This window comes from Aaosphaeria arxii (assembly GCF_010015735.1).
Source record: "Aaosphaeria arxii CBS 175.79 unplaced genomic scaffold BU24scaffold_2, whole genome shotgun sequence".
Taxonomy (NCBI): Eukaryota; Fungi; Ascomycota; class Dothideomycetes; order Pleosporales; genus Aaosphaeria; species Aaosphaeria arxii.
In genome coordinates, this window is record NW_022983475.1 from 4,385,286 (window position 1) to 4,405,652 (window position 20,367).

At 48.5% G+C, this 20,367-nt stretch overlaps 9 protein-coding genes across 9 annotated transcripts; 5 read left to right on the forward strand and 4 right to left on the reverse strand.

Moving 5' to 3' along the window:
* Nucleotides 1-435: 435 nt before the first annotated feature.
* On the reverse strand, nucleotides 436-1,500 carry BU24DRAFT_431644 (alcohol dehydrogenase; the record flags this gene model as incomplete). Its single annotated transcript, XM_033529880.1, has 1 exon — nucleotides 436-1,500. The coding sequence occupies one exon, from the start codon at nucleotides 1,498-1,500 to the stop codon at nucleotides 436-438; it is 1,065 nt and encodes a 354-aa protein (XP_033388418.1).
* Nucleotides 1,501-1,922: 422 nt separating this feature from the next.
* BU24DRAFT_477216 (aldehyde dehydrogenase mitochondrial precursor) lies at nucleotides 1,923-3,499 on the forward strand (the record flags this gene model as incomplete). The annotated part of the gene is made up of 2 exons (XM_033532965.1): nucleotides 1,923-2,358; nucleotides 2,415-3,499. 2 exons carry the CDS (start codon nucleotides 1,923-1,925, stop codon nucleotides 3,461-3,463), a joined length of 1,485 nt encoding a protein of 494 aa, XP_033388419.1. The 3' UTR covers nucleotides 3,464-3,499.
* Nucleotides 3,500-3,583: 84 nt separating this feature from the next.
* Nucleotides 3,584-4,650, reverse strand: BU24DRAFT_477221 (epoxide hydrolase; the record flags this gene model as incomplete). The annotated part of the gene is made up of 1 exon (XM_033532966.1): nucleotides 3,584-4,650. The coding sequence occupies exon 1, from the start codon at nucleotides 4,586-4,588 to the stop codon at nucleotides 3,584-3,586; it is 1,005 nt and encodes a 334-aa protein (XP_033388420.1). The 5' UTR covers nucleotides 4,589-4,650.
* Nucleotides 4,651-5,174: 524 nt separating this feature from the next.
* BU24DRAFT_477224 (FAD-binding domain-containing protein) lies at nucleotides 5,175-7,813 on the forward strand (the record flags this gene model as incomplete). The annotated part of the gene is made up of 5 exons (XM_033532967.1): nucleotides 5,175-5,476; nucleotides 5,526-5,797; nucleotides 5,847-6,217; nucleotides 6,267-7,012; nucleotides 7,066-7,813. The coding sequence occupies 5 exons, from the start codon at nucleotides 5,175-5,177 to the stop codon at nucleotides 7,811-7,813; spliced, it is 2,439 nt and encodes an 812-aa protein (XP_033388421.1).
* A 529-nt stretch (nucleotides 7,814-8,342) lies between these two features.
* BU24DRAFT_477225 (uncharacterized protein) lies at nucleotides 8,343-10,722 on the reverse strand (the record flags this gene model as incomplete). Its single annotated transcript, XM_033532968.1, has 4 exons — nucleotides 8,343-9,659; nucleotides 9,718-10,319; nucleotides 10,474-10,646; nucleotides 10,690-10,722. The coding sequence occupies 4 exons, from the start codon at nucleotides 10,720-10,722 to the stop codon at nucleotides 8,506-8,508; spliced, it is 1,962 nt and encodes a 653-aa protein (XP_033388422.1). The 3' UTR covers nucleotides 8,343-8,505.
* Nucleotides 10,723-11,450: 728 nt separating this feature from the next.
* Nucleotides 11,451-13,316, forward strand: BU24DRAFT_387317 (cyclohexanone monooxygenase; the record flags this gene model as incomplete). Its single annotated transcript, XM_033524964.1, has 2 exons — nucleotides 11,451-11,853; nucleotides 11,914-13,316. The coding sequence occupies exons 1-2, from the start codon at nucleotides 11,565-11,567 to the stop codon at nucleotides 13,314-13,316; spliced, it is 1,692 nt and encodes a 563-aa protein (XP_033388423.1). The 5' UTR covers nucleotides 11,451-11,564.
* Nucleotides 13,317-13,643: 327 nt separating this feature from the next.
* Nucleotides 13,644-15,083, reverse strand: BU24DRAFT_439941 (3-oxoacyl). The gene is made up of 8 exons (XM_033530340.1): nucleotides 15,017-15,083; nucleotides 14,864-14,968; nucleotides 14,604-14,807; nucleotides 14,320-14,550; nucleotides 14,136-14,259; nucleotides 13,975-14,074; nucleotides 13,914-13,922; nucleotides 13,644-13,855 (listed from the first exon to the last, which is right to left on the reverse strand). Exons 1-8 carry the CDS (start codon nucleotides 15,060-15,062, stop codon nucleotides 13,829-13,831), a joined length of 846 nt encoding a protein of 281 aa, XP_033388424.1. The 5' UTR covers nucleotides 15,063-15,083; the 3' UTR covers nucleotides 13,644-13,828.
* Nucleotides 15,084-15,503: 420 nt separating this feature from the next.
* On the forward strand, nucleotides 15,504-17,190 carry BU24DRAFT_431650 (cyclopentanone monooxygenase; the record flags this gene model as incomplete). Its single annotated transcript, XM_033529881.1, has 2 exons — nucleotides 15,504-16,815; nucleotides 16,877-17,190. The coding sequence occupies 2 exons, from the start codon at nucleotides 15,504-15,506 to the stop codon at nucleotides 17,188-17,190; spliced, it is 1,626 nt and encodes a 541-aa protein (XP_033388425.1).
* Nucleotides 17,191-18,854: 1,664 nt separating this feature from the next.
* BU24DRAFT_340475 (cyclopropane-fatty-acyl-phospholipid synthase) lies at nucleotides 18,855-20,335 on the forward strand (the record flags this gene model as incomplete). Its single annotated transcript, XM_033523230.1, has 3 exons — nucleotides 18,855-19,121; nucleotides 19,176-19,238; nucleotides 19,289-20,335. 3 exons carry the CDS (start codon nucleotides 18,855-18,857, stop codon nucleotides 20,333-20,335), a joined length of 1,377 nt encoding a protein of 458 aa, XP_033388426.1.
* Between the last annotated feature and the right edge of the window lie 32 nt (nucleotides 20,336-20,367).

Consider the following 20,367-nt stretch of genomic DNA (forward strand, 5'->3'; position numbering starts at 1 on the left):
GCTCACCTAGCTCCAGTATCAGCCAATGTCCGCCCACATTTAAAATTTTGCATAGAGAAGTCTGTTAATTCGTCTGAACGTCTAGATATAACTCTTTCATCGTTCTAAGTCAGTTCGCGCTTGCTTCTGAGATTTCTCCAACACATATCAGGACGCAGGGAGCGGCTTTAGCTGTCAGTGGTCTCTTCCTAGCGGATATTATTTGGTTAAACCTCCGACCTACTACGACCGCGACGATTGGCTTGAAATCTTACCTTGTGTTCGTACGTCTTGCTGATGGACACACTACACTGTTCACCCGACGCATGGATTTACTGGCCCCACTAAAGTATTGCCACAGAGGAACTTGGTGCGAGCGCTAGATCTCAAGATGGACCTTTCGAACCTAAGTATCGCTATATATCGACATCATATCTCTATCTCACACGTACAAGATCACTTAGTTAAAACAACACGCCCTGTAACCTTGCCCGCCTTCAGTAGGTCCATCGCCTCGTTAACCGAGTTCCACGGCATTGTTTTGACCAACACTGGACTAAGCTTATCTTCTTTTGCTAATTGAACGACTCTTCGAAAATGCTCCAGGTTTCCTGTGATGTTCGAATGAATGCTTAAACCTTTAAAGATGTTCTCAACAAGGGACATCTCAATTGAGCCTCCCATCACGCCAACCTGGACCCACTTAGCTCCTTTGCCGACCAAACCTTTTACCAAAGCAGCGGTGCTCGAGCTGTTCACAAAATCAATCACGGCGATGACTGGCCCTTTAGTGACCGCTAGAATGTCCTCGGCTGGGGAGGGCCCAGAGCTGTTCACGGTCTTTGTTGCACCAGCTCTGGTAGCATCAGCTAGCTTCTCGTCGTTGATGTCAACGCTGAGGATGAATTGGTGCCCGAAAGACCTCAGTACTGATATCGCTGAAAGCCCTAGACCACCTGCCCCGATCAAGAGGACTGGTTCGTTTGGTGGAAGCGGCATAATCTTGCTGACCGCACTGAATGTAGTGATTCCAGAACATCCGAAAGTAGATGCTACGGCTGCATCGAGATTGCCCAGATCGATTATGTATTTTGGATGTGGAACGACAACATACTCGGCGAAGCCGCCGTTCTGAAGTGTGCCGAGCCCCCTTTGTGCAGCGCATAAATTATCTTCCTCCTGGCTACAGCGTGTACAGGAACCGCAACCAAGCCATGGGTAGACGATTTGGCGAGATCCTAGCGCAACTGAAGTTGCATCGGGCCCAATAGCAGCAACCTCTCCTAGTATCTCGTGTCCCAAGGCAATTGGTAATTTAATGCCGCGGTCTTTGACATAAAATCGCTTGCCTCCTCCAATATCGTAGAAGCCCTCAGCTGTATGGAGGTCTGAATGGCAAACGCCCGCATGAGTGACTCTTATCAGAACTTCTGTTCCTGTCGGTACTGGGATAGGTTGGCGAATCTTCTGCAGGGGCTTATTCCATTCCGTCAGGGCCCAGACATCCATAGCGTCGGCCATAATAGTCGAGGAGTCGAATTTCGCTTCAATTGACTTCGTACACATCATGATCTGTAGGGTTTTATTTCGTTAGGAGTGACCTTTAGGCTCGGGCCTCACATGCTCGGTTCACCACATGCTCGGTCCATGCCGACTTGGGCATATACCTTGGCAATCGTGGCGCCTCGGAGCATATCCGAAGTTTTAAACCACCAATAAGTGATCTGAGAAAAGTGCTCATCTAAGGCAGTAGATATCCGCGAATAAAGATGAAAGTGCTGTTCCGAACTTGGCCTCGGAAACCCACCGACATCAAGGCTGGATGCCAGCCATATCTGATTTGAACCTCATTGCTCTAGAGCATTGTACCGCAGCAACATCTTGTTAAAACTTTCCAACAAGTCTGTGAGCTGGCTGGTTCATTCCTCCTCAAGACGATAATCATGCCTGAGAATGCAGAAATCAGAAATGATGCGCTGGACCCGAGGAATTACAACAAGTTGTACTTGAATGGCCAATACGTCAAAGCACAAAGCAAAGATACTTATAGTCTCAAAAATCCGAAGAACAACACTACTGTCATCGAGGATATTCCCATAGCTGGACCTGCTGATGTCGATGCGGCCGTTGGATACGCCGAAGAGGCTTTTCGTGGTCCATGGAGCCAGTTCACTGCTTTGCAACGAACCGAGTGCTTTCTTAGATTGGTTACACTTCTCGATAACGAACTCACACCCATTCTCGAGATGGACTCCCTGACCTCAGGCATTCCGATTTCACTAGCTCCGATCCGGGAGCTAAACTACATCAGAAATTGCGTATTGTATTACGCGGGATGGACGGACAAGCAGAAGGGGGACTATTATCCTGCTGATGATGGTAAGGGACCATGAAAAAAGACATTCCGAATTATTATTGACATTGCCCTTTCTTAGGTTTTGTGAAATTGATTCGACATGAGCCTATTGGTGTTTGTGCCGCTATAAACCCGTTCAATGCTCCTCTAGCGACCTTCTTTCTCAAGGCTGCGCCGGCGCTTGCGACTGGAAACGTCATGATTCTGAAACCTAGCGAAAAGACGCCACTGGGATCTTTAGCTGCTAGTCCATTATTCGAAAAGGCCGGCTTTCCTCCTGGCGTTATTCAGGTCATCACAGGACCCGGCTCTACTGGCGCCCTGCTTGCCGAGCATATGAAGATACGTAAGCTCAGCTTTACTGGTTCGCTGGGAACTGGCAGATTGATCCAAGTTGCGGCTGCTCGGAGTAACTTGAAAAGAGTTACGCTAGAACTTGGAGGAAAAAGCCCAGCGCTGATTTTTGAGGACGCAAATCTGGATAATGCTCTTACATGGACAATCAATGCGATTTTGACACGAAGTGGACAACTCTGTGTCGCTGCTTCCAGAGTATACGTCCAAAGGAGCATTGCAGACCAATTCATCAAAGAGTACACACGAAGAATGGAGTTAGCTATCAACGACTTCGGCGACCCACAAGATCCAACTACCAAATTAGGACCCATGGTGGATGCGTCACAACTGGAAAGGGTTATGGGGATGGTTGAGCGAGGACGATCTGAAGCCGAACTGATTGTTGGGGGCCTCCAATTCGGCGATACAGGATGCTACATGCAACCGACAGTGTTTTTGAACCCGAAAGATGATGCTGAAATCTATCGAAACGAAATATTTGGCCCTGTCAGCATTATTAAAACATTTGACACCGAGGAGGAAGCTCTTAAGATGGCTAACAATACAGAGTTCGGTCTGATGTCCGGAGTATTTACTCGCGACATTACACGAGCTCTGCGCGTTTCCTCTTCGCTAGACTCAGGCGTTGTTGGTATCAACTGTGTCAGCTTGCAAAGTTTGCAAGCTCCATTTGGAGGCAGAAAGCAGAGCGGAGTTGGACGGGAATTCGGAGAGTATGCGCTACGATTGTTCACTGAACCTAAAACAGTTCTCATCAACATGGGCGCCTAGTTAGGGACTACAACGTTAGCTACATACACAATTGGGGATTGAGCGTGATTCGTCTCAAGGTAACTTCACAGTTGAGACTTAGGACAAGGTCGGATATAAATTTGAGAATGAAATAATGTCTTAATTACGTGGAAATCTTTTGACTAGAAATTCCCTAATATGGGCTGCAATTGCTTCCGGTTCCTCCATGGGCGACCAATGTGCACATTCGATCCTGACTTCTTCCAGCTGGGGCACTAACCCTTCACTCTTTGCTTGCAACATCATCTCTGGGACACACACAGCATCCTTGGTGCAAATCAAGAACAGGAGTGGCACCTTGATCGTGATGTTCTCTTTGGGAATTGTCGAATCAGATGCAAATTGTACGTTCGAAACAGTCGCCTTGTACATTTGCAATGCTGAAGCGAAGCCATCGGCCTTGAATTGTTGCATGAATCTGTCCTTCCATTTTGATTGGGATGCGTATGCTTTCAATGGCACATCTTCTTTGCCGAGCAAAAACTTTCGCATGGCGCCAGGGACACAAAATAGCTCTTTCATCCAATCTTGAACATCGCCGTGCAAGACTTGCCACATTCTCTCCAAGTTTCCGTCTATGATCTCGGCCGCATCAGGCGCAGTGAAAAATTCCCAGTACGCGAATTGCGGGTAGCCCATTGTTCTCTCCGTAACTTCATTTACAGCAGCAAGATTGAAGGGCTGGTTTGAGGGAACCATATATCCAGCATTGAGAAGGATCATTCCGCTGAATAGCTCACAGTTGTGAAGATAAGTGCGCTGCGTAAGGGCACTACCCCAGTCATGTCCGATGATGATTGTGTCCACGGCACTCTCATGTTCCAAAATGTCTACAAGGTCTTGGGCTTGGTCTTTGTATGCATATAGGCTCGTGTCGTCGGGTTTGTCAGTGCCCGCGTATCCTAGGCAATCGGGCACAATGATCTTGTTGGGAAGGTCCTGGAGTGATGCGATCACATCTGACCAGAGATGCGCAGAATCGGGGAAGCCATGAACGAAGAGTAGTGTGGGATGCTGCAGCGCAGATTCGTTGGGCGAAGAAATGTAGTACGTATATTTGAGGAGACGCCGCGTAACGAGCGTTTTTCGTTCGAAGTCTTCCATGATTTGGGATAAGTGGTGACACGAAAATTGAGATCACGTTTGAGGAACAATCTCAGTGCGCGTGTTGCATTGAAATAGAAGATGCTCGTTGTCATGCTTAGCTACTCTACATGTGTTCCTGCCTCGTTCCGAGGTTCATGCGGTAAATTGGTGTACTGGATTATGTTTAGACCCAGCTGGCAACGCAGCCAGATTGAAATTAGCAATTGCAATCCTTGATCCAAGGTAACAAGACAGTCACTCCTTGCTTCAGACTATCTCTGTCCGGATCCTGTCCTTGGAGGCAATGTTTCCAGGCAGCCGATACGTGGAAGACGTCGGGCCGCATTTCCTTACATCAACTGCATCTCGGATCATTCAGTTTGACAGGAGTCAAAATTAAGATAGGAAAAGACATTCGGGCCGAGATTCCTTAACATGCACTTCGTTCATGCGAAGTTCCGAAGTATGGGGGATCATCTGCGCTAACCTTTTCCTCATCAATTAGAGTAGAAATCCTAAAGAAACCGTGAATATAAGTGAACATATTTTTACGTCCTGCACACATTCGCAACTACTCTGTGAATTCAACCACAAACGACCGGCAATGGGGACCAATAGCAAATTCAAAGTTGTGATCGGGGGCGGCAGCATTACTGGCCTAACGCTGGCGAATATGCTACAGCTCTACGATATCGACTTCGTAGTCCTCGAATCTTACTCGGATATTGCACCACAGGTCGGTGCAAGCATTGGTATGCTTCCGCATGGAAATCGCATTCTGGACCAACTCGGCCTCTACCAGAAGCTCTTGGAGCTTAGCCCCCCGCTCGACTCCTTTCACTTTCGTGATCACACGGGCAAAATATTGTGCGAGTTCCGTGGCATGAATCACTCCATGGGCGAGAGGTGATTCGGCACTTTGAATTGCGTATGTCCAGTTTCTAAATTCCATTAGGCACGGCTATCCTATCATCTTCTTAGATCGCCAAATGGTGCTCAAATTGTTGTACGAGAATATCAGGGACAAATCAAAGATCCTCACGAACAAACGCGTTAAAAACGTCAGAATTACTGACGATGGAGTCCTCGTCAATACTGCTGACGGTTCTTCTTACCAAGGTGACATTCTCGTCGGGGCTGATGGAATTCATAGCACTGTGAGGACGGAAATGTGGAACATTGCGAATAAGATGGCCCCTGGTTGGTTTCCATCCGACGAGCATAATTGTCAGTTTCTGGATTCTTCACTCTACCATTTTCTAATAATCTATTCCAGCTGTTCCTGTTGACTATGGCTGCATTTTCGGAATCTCCAACCCTTGCCAGGGTATCGAACCCGGCGCATCGAATTCTGTTTTCAAGAAACACGCGTCTTACATTGTTAATGGTGGTGCCGAAGGTCGTGTTTACTGGTTTTACTTTTTCAAGTTGGCAAAGAGAGCTTACGGCGAAGACATTCCATCATACACCAAAGAGGACGAAAAGAAAATCCTAGCGGCGCGGGAAAACGACAATATTACCCCCACCTTGAAATTTAAGGACATCCTGGACAACAAGATAACTTCTGTATTGGTACCTTTGCAGGAGTATGTGTTCAAACGTTGGTACTTCAAGCGAATCATAACCATTGGTGACGCCGCACACAAGGTAAGCATTTCTCAACGTGTCGATATGCTATAGTACTCATGATTTGCAGTTCCACCCCATAGCAGGGCATGGAGGTAATGCATGTGTTGAGTCTGCAGCAACACTGGTCAACTCGCTCCGAAATGCACTTGCAAATTCACGACATGCGAAACCTACATTGAAACAGATTGAGCAGGTTTTTGCAAGAACCCAAGATATTCGACAAGCAAGGACAACGACGCTCAAGGAGCATTCGCATGAACAGCAACGAACCGAATTGCTCGATACACCTTTTCATCAATTTATTGCCTTTCATATACTTCCGAAGACTGACACTGAGGACGTAACCTTCAATTTTTCCCGCAACATGCCGCTTTCCGAGAAGCTGGATGACCCGCAACTGAAGTCGAAGGACAGACTTGTGCCATACAAGGATGAGCTTCTCAGCACTCCCACTTCTAGAGGTATCAAAAAATGGTACTTCATCATGATTTATCTATCTATCGCTGCGATGGTCCATTACGGCATGTGGGTTCATTCTGCACATTATGGCCTTGGCAAACACCTGGAAAACATTATCAAAACAGGGAAGTACTCTTACGACCCAAACTTTACTCTCAAACGTACATACATCGGAGTCAAGCCCATTGATGACTACCTGGTGTTTTTAGCGGCAGTGTATATGCCGGGCTTGAAAAGATGGGAACACAACTTCGCGAACATTCAAATGTATTTTCTTGGAATGCTCGTTCAACCAATCGCCATTTGGTCAGTCGAAGCATACCGCAAACGCAATGCGCTAACACCATTGACATTGTAAGTCATGAAACATACGTTACTCGATCGACTTTTCGGCTAACATCTCTTAGGATCACGATCTGGTTCACACTTGTCCAATGGGCAGGAATCGGAATCTATATGCCGATTTACTACGCCATCTACACCTACGTATCTGAGCCGGAAACCTACTGGTGGCCTCTCAATCGCGAGGTCAGAGTTCAATATGCGAAGTCGCTTACATGGGCTGTCATGATCGGCTATACTCTACCAACATTCTTAATGTTCTCGCCTTGGAAGGATCCAAACACCTTGCAGGTATTTGAAGCCCTCTGGCAAATTTCGCCAATGCTAGTACCGCTCCTCGGAAACGTTCTTGGACTTGCTTTCGCAAAGTGTTACAATCTCAAACCCCGCTCGCCAAAAGCCAAAGAAGCTTTTGCAGACGTGACGCATCTCAAGAACCTCTATCTCATTACAGGTACTCTTGGTTTCGTTTTGCACGTGTTTTGTATCACCAAGATCCTGTCTTCGCCAGACTCGAGCTTGAAATCAGTCTTCTGGCCCGATTTTGCGGCAACGCCGAAAGGTCTTGGGGAAGGTCTGAGTTCCATCTTTTTGGCAGATTTCTGGGGTTTCTTCATTGCTACGTACGTGTGGTTGTGTATGGCTGTGTGGGACTTAAAGCGTGTTGGACGAACGGTCGTCAGCGTCGGGAAAGCCTCGACCCTAATTGCCTTAGGTTTCCTCGTTGTGGGACCCGGCGCAACTATGTCGGCGGTCTGGTCTTGGAGAGAGGATCTTTTGGCTACCACTTGCTTTGCTGGACGATTGAACTGACATGGAGTGATTAGCCAAGTGGATCATGGTGGTTGTAAGCGTTCAATAGTCATGGCTTGTACGGTCCAGTGTAAAGTAGCGTACAATCATTAAAGTTTGATCGAGTAAAAATCTTACTATAGTGCATTCGATGAACAGACAGTCACTGTTGATGCTAAGACAACTCCTGGTCGACGTGCTGTTAATAATGACGAATCTACTGGCATTAGAAATAATTACAGAATTTCTGCCTTCACTGAGACAGCTCTGAATACTAAAGCTTAAGGAACGGAATTCCATCCGGTCATTGTGCAAGAACGAAAGGAAGTAAATATATCATAATGATAAAATTGTGAGAGGAAGCTGCTAAGAATGCATAAATTGTGGTCAAACATTCAAGTTCGTCCATGCAGTTCACAAAATCATCTGCTATTTCTTTTGTGATGATTATTTAATCAATGTCCCTATGGATAAAAGTCAAAATGTACAAGAGTGCTCCCGTTACATGCCACCGTTTCATCAACCCAACCTTGGCAAGCGGTTCCTGTGTAGCAACAAACGAACGGTATAAGAAACGGCTCGATGTCAGCCTAGAGCAGCCACTGCATCGAAGAACGTGGTAGCGGCCAAGGTTGAGAGGAGTGAACTAGCCTTTGAGCCACGCAACATGTATAGTAAGATCCCAAGTGCGAAGACGGTCGAAAGCCTTGACTTCAAGGTACTGCTTGGGGAAAGTTGGAAATATTGTCTCCTGCCATCAAGTTGGAAGTCGTGGATTCCGACAGCGGAAGACCTACAAAAGAATCGCTAGCCTTACCCGAAGAAGCAAAGAGATCTGGGACAACATTTGTATCGAAGAAATCCCACATGATGCCTGGATCAAATCCTGATACGAGCGGATCCTCCTGGGCAATGTTTGACGAGGAGCCGAAATCAAGGGACTGGCTTAAAGCCCGTGGGTGGTGACGGGCAGCTTCTACGGAACCCCGATGGACAGGGGAAAGCATGGTACTGAGTGGTCCACTTCCACAGATTTGCTTAAGAGAGTCGAGCATGCGCCCAATTATTGGGAAATGTATCTGCACCAGCTCCATGCTCTTTATTAAGTGACGAAGCCAAGTAACCTCATGTCTCATCTCGTCGAGGTTGCCGGCTTCATTGAGGTGTTCAATCATGGTAGTTGCCGCCACTACTGCGTTGTCGAGCATGATGGAAGGTATCTTCTCCGTCCCAAATACTTCTCGATAGGTTACGACCAGGCGAGCTGTACGTAGCGCATATTGATAGATGATACTCTTTGAGTCGGTGGCTGTCGCTGGAGGCGACACATCGCTCGTAAGTTGCGAGCGCCGCCGCTTCCTGGTATTTTGAGGTGTAGCTAGCGCTTGCCTCACGAGATTTTGTACTTTGCAGTACTGGGAATGTAAACCGTATCCGGCCAGATCCATGTTTGTGAGCCCCCTATCGTCATATGTCATCCCTGGAGGAAGGTCGTCATACCACTCTTCTATCTGTTTCAGGAGTTTGCGTAATGAATCAGACCTATCAAAGTCGCTGATGGACTGTTCATTCAACACATGAGATACTTGGGCCATAGGCACACAAAGTCCCACCCAAGCATTTAGCCATGGAGAATCCGAACCGAGCCCCATCCTAGAGCGTGAAGCAGCGGCATTCATGAACGATTGCGGGATAGAGCTGGGTCTTCCTAGGTACAATGTCCACACTCCTTCATACACGATGCAGGCTGACAACAATGCGTAGGCGAGGTTGCTTTCATTGTTCGAATCTTGAGCCTTTCTGGTAAGTCCCGTGACAGATGCAAATTTATGCAAACCAAGATCAGACAACATTCGGCAAGCCACGCCTACGACCAGTCAGCAGGCATGGTTCAACTAATAAGCTTTTCCACTGCCATAACTCACCACAAAACATCCAACCCGTCCTATCATTACCCTGAGTTACTTCGTACTCACTCAGTAATAAGAAGCCCTGCAGATTCGCAGGTGTTGGCTCGGTTAGCGCTCTCAGTGCTCCCTCCTTAGCCCACTCGAAATATCTGGTGCCCAAGGCACGTACGGATGCAGAGGTACTTAGCCGAGAGCCGCATGCTAACATTGCATCTTCTAAAAATTTCGAATACCATCGAGATTCGGTAGCAGTCGCTTGATGGGAAAGGAATGCATCCTTGTTTACAATGTCGACCCACAGTGTTTGATATTTGAAGAAGGACCGAAGAAGATGATCTCGCAAACGAGGAGAACTTGCATCCAGTTCAATGCCGACCGTATCGACACATTCGGAAGAAGTGAGACGAGACTCCTCACCCGGCGAAGCAACATGGGGGTGGGACGTTGCGCCGTAAAACGTCGGCGATTCACCGCGAACGGTCCGAGGAGACTTTGCGCTGATCCCCATCGCCACGGGTATATTTGGATGGGAACCATGGGATCCGGCTGAAGCGGCCGGAGTGGCCGGTCTGGGGATCTCGCTGCTGGTAGGTCTGGTATCATCTCGCTGTGTGGTGCTTGATCCTGTCAGCCATGGGCCGAGTTGGAAATGCCAAACAACGACATGATTCGGGGCAGTATTGTCGTCCGCCAATATTTATCATTAAAAAAGAAGACCCTTCGCCCGAAATAAAAGTGGGCAATTGGCGAATAATGAGAAGAGATACATACTTTGGACTGCATGGTAGCACAGGCGCGTCTGAAGGCGATCGAGCATCATGGTCATTGGGCCTCCAAGCCGAGCTATTGAGCACGTCCTGACTAAGAGCCTCGAGCGATTGTATGCGTTGTTGAAGTTTGTCAATGAATTTCACGCTGACAGATCTGCCTCGAGTAGTTGGCATCTATTGACACGTTCGCTAGATGGGATGTGTATGGAACACCAACCTTCTCCCATCTGACAGAGGGTCGAAAATGCATTCTTGTCCGGCCCGTTGACACGGAGTGCACCCTTGATCCGACGAGGCTGATTGCGCATCGCACTGATGAGGACATCAGCATTTTGTGGGGAAGCTGGGGAAGCTGGGGAAGGGGGAGAAGCGGGGAGCTTGCCTTGACCTTGCGTAACCGACAACTGTGGCAGGCAATGGTAGCACGTTGTGATGTGCCACCTGCAGATAGATTCCGGCGCGGTTCCACCATGTCTAAAAGAAATTTGGAGGCCGCTCGATAGCTACAAAGAGTATATCATGACATGAAGACTTCAAGGACGGGGGAAAGGCACAGCTCGATGTCCGTCGAGTCAAGCTTGGAAGCCTCGAAAGTGCGGGGAACAGCCATTCGGTCAACGCCGGGGTGGCGGCCATCCTGCGTGCCCCTTTTGCCCTTCCCACACTTTTCCTTCTCCAAATTCCCTCGCCCAGCAGGAAACGCAGCGAAAGAGCATGGAACTTGGGGCCATCTTCTCTTTGTAACATGTGAGGGCATCCATCCGCCCTGCCCGGCGTGCTTGGTATTGCGCGTTGGGCGGCCGTATCCACAAAAGTCGTAGGCCTGTTCTTCAGCCTCAAACGTGGACAGGTTTTCCCGGAATTGCCCATCGCCTTCCTTGCTTCGGATATGTCGGTCGGCTTCGACCGAAGGACCAGGTCAGGTGGAAATCCGGAACAGACCACCGATATGGCGCATCTGCACCGGCAGAGCTCCATGGCACAAGCAAAGACAGAACAAATCATCAAAATGAGGACATACGAAATGGCATCAAGATCATCGCACCTTACAAGTGCATCGCACGCGCATCATCGCTTCCTGCCCATCACACCATGTCGAACACTGCAACCGTGGATTACGATGCCATTGTCATTGGCGCGGGCTTCGGCGGCATCCGCTCCCTTTGGGAGTTGAAGCAACTCGGCCTGACCACAAAATGTTTCGAGGCTGCCTCCGACGTGGGTGGTGCGTGGTACTGGAACCGCTATCCCGGTGCGCGAACCGACAGCGAAGCCTGGGTCTATCTCATGAACTTCGCGCCAGAGCTGAGGGAAGAATGGGAATACACCGAACGTTACCCATGTCAAGACGAGGTCCAGCGCTATCTAGGCCGTGTCGTTGGTGAGTAAAGCGCTTCCCGCGTTACAATGGACTTAATCATATTCTAACATTGGAGACAAGACCGCTTCGATCTGCGCAAGAATATTCAATTTGATACTCGGGTCAAAGCCGCGCACTACTGCGATGGGGGAAACTTCTGGACTGTTACTGCCATGGACGGTACATCCACGACCTGTCGCTACTTTCTAGCTGCAACTGGGCCTTTATCGATTGCTAAAGATCCTCCCTTTTCCGGGCTTGAATCATACAAGGGCGAGTGGTACCAGGCAGCCAACTGGCCCATGCAAAGCGTAGACTTCCATGAAAAGCGAGTCGCTGTCATTGGTACCGGCGCTACAGGAGTCCAGATCGTGCCGAAGCTGGCTGCTGCTGTGAAAGAGTTGACCGTGTTTCAGCGCACTCCAAACTATGTGCTTCCGGGTCGCAATTACGTTTTCGATCAGTATCAGGCAAGGAGTATCAAGCAGAACCGTGATGCTACTTGGGAACATGCGAAATCGCACCCGTTTGGTCTGGCGATGACAGCATCAGGAAAATCTGTCAAAGGTGTGGCAGATCCCGGCGACATACGAAAAGCCCTGGACTACGGGTGGGAGACCGGCGGGTTCCATTTTCAGTTTGAGACTTTTGACGATCTATTGACAAACCAGGAGTCCAACGACATTGCTTCAGACTATCTTCGTGAGAAGATCCGTGCCATCGTACAGGACCCAGATACTGCAGACAAGCTTTGTCCCAAACACCCCTTCATGTCGAAGCGACCGCCATGTGGTCACTTCTACTATGAATCTTACAATCGGCCTAATGTCAAACTAGTTGACATCCGCCACGATGATATAACCCTTTACGAGAAGGGTCTACGCACAACTTCTGGAGCTGAATATGAGTTTGACATCATCATTTTTGCCCTAGGCTTTGACGCTGCTACTGGTGCGCTGAGTGAAATAGACATCAAAGGTAGTCAAGACAAGTCACTCAAGGATTACTGGAGCCAAAAGGTCGAAACCTTTGCTGGAGTGCTCGTCCCTGGCTTTCCCAACATGTTCTCGGTCTGTGGGCCTCACGTACCATTCGGGAACATGCCAGTGGTCCTGGATATTCAAGTGAATTGGATCGGGAAGACCATACGCCACATGGAGAAAAACAAATTCGCCAGAATCGACGTTTCTCAGAAAGCAGTGTCTGCGTGGTCTGCTCACCTTCATCAAGCATTTGAGGACACACTGTTTGCAGAATCTGCAAAGAAGGCTGGCGCCTGGTTTGTCGGGGCGAACATACCTGGGAAGGCCAATGATGTCTTGTTTTATTTCGGCGGTGTTCCTACTTGGAATTCTTGGCTGGACAATGAGACCGAGTCGTCGTGGGCGAATATGAGCTTTTCTTCTGGTATTGCAAAGGAAGCGAAGAGTGGTATTTCAGAGCAGCCTGGGATCCAGAAAGATTCTAGCATCCATGTTACTTGACTGCATCTGATGGGTACCAAATAGTTGTGCTCAACATGTATTCATGTACTTGTTTCCTATCCGGCATGATATACGCAGAATACTAGTTCTTACATGATCCAACATAATCTTCCTGAATTGAAACTGTAAAGGATGCCATGACGTACCATTCTCCCTTTGCCGACTGCTGAACCACTTGTACCTTCTTTTATCCTCCATCTACTTGCAACATTACATCAGAGCCGGAAGAGTGTAGTATTAAACTCACGAGTACCTGGTAGAGCAGTAGTAATAAGTGAATACATTGCTCATTATTGCAAAACCGCCGATCCGTGTGCACTCGAGTTTGCGCGGCTTGGAGCCTGTTCAGCAGCTACGTGCTGCGAGATTGCGCCTTTAGACAAAGGTAACTAAGTACAGAGTGTTATGATGAACGGCTCAACGACTTGAATTAGAAAGTAAATGAGACCAGCTTTGATCTCTGCACTCTATAGCCGCCCAACAGGAGTTGTCTTCACCTGAAGCTGACCCTCTCACATTCCTCCCCTGCCACCCGAAACCTTCAAGTAATTAATCCCCGGGGTTTCAAAATCAAGCATTTGCGTGAGCTTTGCTTACCATAACTGTCTGTACATTGTTAATTACGTTTCCGTCAGTCAGGATTGAACTTTCAACTTACTTGTCCGCTCACGTATGAGAACAGTGGAGAGACCACGGCTAGAATTGCTAACCCAGCATCTCTAGTCGTTCCAACTCTTCTAAGAGGAATGTCCCCAATCCTACAAATACGATTGTAAGGGTCTGCTCAAATTGTGTCCGGGGGAGGCTAGTAACACTGACCACTTCTCTTCTTCGTCATAACCACCATGAAATCCAACGGCATGCTTTGCGCCGTCGGGCCGGATAATGTACTCACCTTTAGGAGCTTGTGTAAGTCTGGTCTTGATCGCTCCAAAAGCGACAGCTATAGGTAAAACATGTCCCGTCAACGAAAAGGTGCGTTATAAGAATGGAGATTGCATACTGTTGGCTCGCACTCCGTACTCTGGTCCCCACTCCTGAGCTATTGTTTTTGTAAGCCCTACCAGGCCGGCTTTTGCAAGAGCATAGCTCGCCTGTCCAGCGTTCCCGTAAATCCCAGACGTGGACGAAATGTTGACGATCGATCGTGCTTCGCCGTCTTTCACCATGAAATATGGAGCTGCTGTTCGGAGAAGCTTGAACGGGGCGGTGTTGTGTAAGGCAATGATGGTTTCTTTCTTCGTCAGGGAATGGTTCGGAGATGATACTTTGGAAAGAACAACTCACCCCATTGCTGATCTTTGATTTTCTCAATAGGGTCGTCCCAGGCGTAACCTGCATTATTGACGATAATGTGGATTTTACCACCTCCAAACTCTGCGGCTCTTCTAACCAGGACTTCGATAGCTTCGTTCCTCGTTATGTCTCCAGCGACCGCAAGCGCCTCTCCTCCATCTGAAATGATTGCCTCCGCAGTTTTCTCAGCCTTCTCTAACTCTAACGTAAGCGACTACCTTGCTTGAGGATGTCAGTGAAGCAAAAGGTACCAGCATCTAAGTCGGCAATAACAACTTTGCAACCCTCCCGTGCAAAGATCCTGGCTGTCTCCGCGCCTATGCCCTGGGCTGCTCCTGTAATGATGGCTACCTGCCCTGTAACTTGGTGAGTTCATCCGTGCATTTGAGCCATTCCGATCGTACCTGCGAGCATTCCTCGAGGAAAGTTGAGTCGGGGAGTATCAGCCATTATTGTTCTACGCTATAATCGCCGCACAATGTCAACAGCACTGTTGTATTGTAACTGAATTGGCCCCGAAACAACATACTATACATCACATCATTGACGCATGATCTTACTTGTTGCTGGTATGCGCGGGCAAGTATTGTTCGGCACGGGTTGGATATCCGAGCTTGGTTGGCCCGGCGTCGGCTAACATCCGAGAGACACTCACCCTTCATGCTAGTTGCTGAATCAGGGTAGCCATAGCCATTGTTCACGGCTGAGTGTATACTCGCAATGTGATCATGTGACTCATGTGATGATACCTATCGATGCAGATAATAGTCTGGGTCCGGCGACCATTCCATGGTACTGCGGAACAGTTCAAAAGTCCTCAATCGCCTACACGTCGTCAACTTGCCTTTCTCTCAATGTCCACTTCCAAAGTCTGTTCGAGACATGAATGCCATGGACGCCAAAATCAATGGAAATACTGAAGCAACAGAGTTCGATGTTCTCATCATTGGTGCAGGCTTTGGTGGATGCTACAGTCTCTACAGACTTCGCCAGTTAGGGTTCAAGGTCCACCTTCTCGAAGCAGGCTCCACACTTGGAGGAGTCTGGCATTGGAATAATTACCCGGGAGCTCGTGTGGATTCAGAAATACCATACTATCAATTTTCCATCCCTCAAGTCTGGCGCACTTGGAAATGGTCAGAGAGATTTCCGAGTGGAGATGAACTGAAGGCTTACTTCAAGCACGTTGACACTACGCTAGATCTATCCAAAGATATCACATACTCTGCGAATGTCGTCGAAGGGCATTATATCGAATCCGTGGCAAAATGGACAATCTCGACTGAGAATGGTCATAAGGTGAGGTGTAAATACCTCATTTGCGCCACCGGGAGCTCATTCAAACCACATTATCCGGATTTCAAAAATCTAGGGATGTTCCGAGGCCAGCTTATTCACTCGACCTCTTGGCCGGCTGTCGCAAACACGAACAACACACGGGTCGCAATAATCGGATCCGGTGCAACCGCAGTCCAGTGCACACAGGAGATAGCAAAGGTTGCAGCTCATTTGACAGTATATATTCGTACTGCAAGCATATCGCTTCCAATGTTTCAACGCTCTCTGAGTGAGCTCGAAGAACGGGTCAACAAGTCCACTTATCGGCGGATGTTTGCGCATTGCCGTGAATCCAAATCCGGTCTTGGATACGATGTCCCAACCGGTTCCATTCACGATTTGACTGATAAGGAACGTGAGGATCTATGGGAAGAACTTTGGAATCGCGGTGGCTTCAATTTCAACCAGGCAAACTATCGGGAGTTCTTGGTGGATCAGAAGGTCAACAAGCTCATGTACGAGTTCTGGGCGAAGAAGACTCGTCCGAGGTTGAAAGACCCCGTCAAAGCTGCGTTTCTCGTACCTCAGAAGGCACCGTTCGCGTTTGGGACGAAGCGAAGTAGCTTGGAGCAAGACTACTATGAATGTCTCGATCAAGCCAATGTCGACATCGTAGATCTGAAAGCAAACCCGATCAGGGAGTTCACCGAGAAAGGAATTATTTCTCAAGATGGCGTGGAGCGCGAATATGATACAATCGTGATGGCAACCGGTTTCGACGCGATGACTGGCAGTCTGATGAACATGAATATTCATGGGAAAGATGGCTTGACATTCAAAGAAAGGTGGAAAAACGGGGTGTTCACCCATCTCGGTCTGTGTAGCAGTGGCTTTCCGAATTTGTTTATGGTCTACGGACCTCAAGGCAAGTACCTTTCGTTATCTTCGGCCTCAAGATCGTACATGACCACTGACGGGCGAGACAGCTCCAACTGCATTTACGAACGGACCAGTATTTATCGAAAGCCAAGTAGACATAATCATGGATCTGCTTGAACGGCTTCGAGGGGAAGGCATAAAGTCAATTGAAGCACGGCGAGATGCTGAAGAGAAATGGAAACAAGCAATTCAAGACGCCAACAGCCAGACTTTACTGCCGTTAACTGACTCTTGGTATATGGGAGCGAATATACCAGGGAAGCCGCGAGAGCAATTAAATTATCTAGGTGGCATTCAAGAGTACGAGCGTGAATGTCGTGAGGCTTTGGAAACCTTCCAGGGATTTGATATAGTCCATTGAGTTTATACCAGTGATAGAATGGTCTAAGATAATTAACGACATGTATACAAATCAAAGGACTTTTGATTATTACTGGTTCTAATGATTGTTTTCCTGTTCTCGCGTCCTCGATGGAGAGAATTGGAACATCTAGTGCCGAGATTTCATCGTAGATCCAACTGCGCACACCCGAAACTATACTTCCTTTCTCTTGGGTGGGTTCTGTTGTAGTAACATACGCCTTCTTGCTACTGCGTGTACCGCCAATCGTTTCATGGTATCTGAATTCTTGACCCTCAACCCATGTATGCGAGTGTATGACGTACGGTGGTTGCGATTTGGAATTGTAGAAGATCTGATAAAGGTGGTGGTTCTGAGGAGTGAATTGAGTGCGTTTGTTAATGTGTTCCTTAGTAATGTTCAGTAGACGCGTTTAGACGCGTCCTAATTCCTTCTTGTCTGGGTACGGTTGCAGCTGTACATGAGAGCGCAACCTTAGCAGAGAGCTATCACGATGGTAACTTTGTTCAACCTCCACTCCGATCAGCCTTCTAACTTGTTACGAGTCAGGGCAGCAATAAGCTTTCAGCGATGTTATCTTTCAGCTCCCGAATAGATCCGGCCTAGACTTTTTTACGATTGACGCGGATTACGCTCGCCTGAATCTGCAAAGCGAGGGGTCATTCTGGAGAGCCACTTAATTGAACTTTCTACCATGACAAGGTGCAACCCACGCGTGGGATGGTCGCAAGAGTAGCTATCATGATGGTTGATCGTTATTGGTTTTTTTGGGCACGCCATATAAAGTCGCCGTTCGTCATTAGGCTGTTCGGCGAGGCAGAGGGCCTGACTTCAAAATAGCTTTGGATCAAGGGCACTCAGATAAAGCCACAAATGCCACGGAAGCGTCTACGCCGATATGTTGCCGAAATGCACGAGGTGCCTTGCATCGAAAATGCACGAATCTACTCACCGACTCGAGCCCTGCAGATGCTCGATAGCACAGAGGGGTTATATTAGCTATAAGTCTATAACTAATCAATAATGCCCCTCACTAAGGGAGCTTTCGGGGGCTTGTGGGACCCTTGTTGCTGTTGTCGCGGTTGCTGTTACAGGGTCTTCATGGGCAACGATGCTTTTTCGACAGAAGATCCAGCTCTACCTACCTGAAAGACCAGAATCACCACTTCTCTCGAAGCTTGCTGGTTTTTGGAAACAAGCACTTGTCAAGAGCTTCAATTCTGATACAGTGGCTTCTACGTGAAAACATCCTTAAATTGGGTTAAGCGCAACGGTCGCACCGAAAGCGCGACTTCGTCAACGTCATCGATTGCCCGAAGTAGCAAAGTACCCTCGCGATACTGCACTTCAAACAAATTCCACACGCATCTCACGAGCCCGGCGCATTGCTCCGCCGGCTTTCATCCTTCCGACTGGATGCGAAAATGCTGGTACCTGTTTTCCTTAAGATGCTTCTGCGTCGCGGAGCTGCGCGGGGCAGCCTTTTTGTCCTCGTCTTCAACTTTCATCTGTATACATTCCTGGGCAATCGAGGCTAGATCAGGCGCGCTGGATAACGCCTTGTAACCTTGAGGAAGTCTCCATCTTTGCGAAACTGCACATTAACCGCTCAATTACACGCACATAATTTCAATTGCCCGTTTACGACTAACCACTACGCGGCCATGGCTATCACAAGTCCTTTTTATGGGGCAGCTTCCTCAATACTGAACACAGTCACATCCCAGGCTTGGGATCCCTTGGTCACACTCTGCAGAAACGGCACCCTCTCGCAGCTTAAGCAGATCCAGCTGGGACGATTGGCCTTGTACGAAACTAAGACAAGCAAAGCGCCCCATGTATTCGGTGTGGAAACAGAGGGACTGCCATCTGTCGCACTGAATGTACATGATGAGAAGTTTTGGGTCCGGCTTGCGCTGTTTGCAGACATGGTGCGCCCAATTGGTCCATGGGATTGCGGTCTGTTCAGCTAATTAGGATCTCAGGGTTTCGCAGAAAGCTACATGCTGGGAGAAGTGACCTCCTCAGATCTCACTAAATTCTTTGAAGTACTTATTCTCCAGCAATTGCTTTATGTGGATTGAACTAACCCATATAGCTCTTTATCTTGAATCGGCAGTACCTCTCGAACGGGTCGACCATCACCTCTACGGTTACTAATGGTCTCGCGGGGTTGGTTCGGGGGAGTAACAATCTCAAGAACGCCCGTCTGAACATATCTGCTCACTATGACATCTCTAATGAGATGTTCGCCGCATTCCTCTCCCCCGACATGACCTATTCGTGCCCGGTCTGGCTACCAAAATCACACAGCGAGTCTGCCACCGAAACATTGCAAGATGCTCAGGTGCGAAAGTTACAAAGGTTTATCGACAATACCCACATCAAGTCGACCGACCATGTCCTGGAAATCGGCACAGGCTGGGGTTCCTTCGCAATTCAAGCAGTCCAACGGACTGGCTGCCGTGTCACATCCGTCACACTCAGCATTGAACAGAAAGAGCTCGCGGAGGAGAGGATACATGCCGCTGGTCTGAGCGACCGCATAACCGTTTTGCTCTGCGACTACAGAAACCTGGAAACCACCGCGCCAGGGCCGTACGACAAGATTGTTTCGATCGAGATGCTAGAAGCCGTGGGCAAGGTGTACCTAGAAACGTATTTCAGATGCATCAACAAGCTCCTGAAGAAAGACGGAGGCGTGGCTTGCTTCCAGTGCATCACCATGCCCGAAGCAAGATACGACGCATACGCAAACTCAGACGACTTCATCCGCCGATACATCTTCCCGGGCGGCCACCTCCCAACCGTCACGCAACTTGTCAATTCCATCACCAACGCATCAGGCGGAAGCCTGGTAGTCGACAACATCGAGAACATCGGACCGCACTACGCCAAAGCTCTACGTCTCTGGAGAGACGCGTTCCTAGAGAACTGGGATTCGCGGATCAAGAAGCAATTGATATCCGAGATGGGCAAGAAGGGAGACAGCATGGACGACGAGAGCGCAGAGGTGTTCAAGCGGAAATGGGACTACTATTTCCGGTATTCCGAAGCTGGGTTCTCGACGAAGACGCTCGGCGATGTGATCATCACTGTAGGACGGGAGGGCGCAGTGCAGATGATAGAGGACGTGCCGTTGTAGTTGAGAGAGAAATTCTCGAACGCCGGGAATAG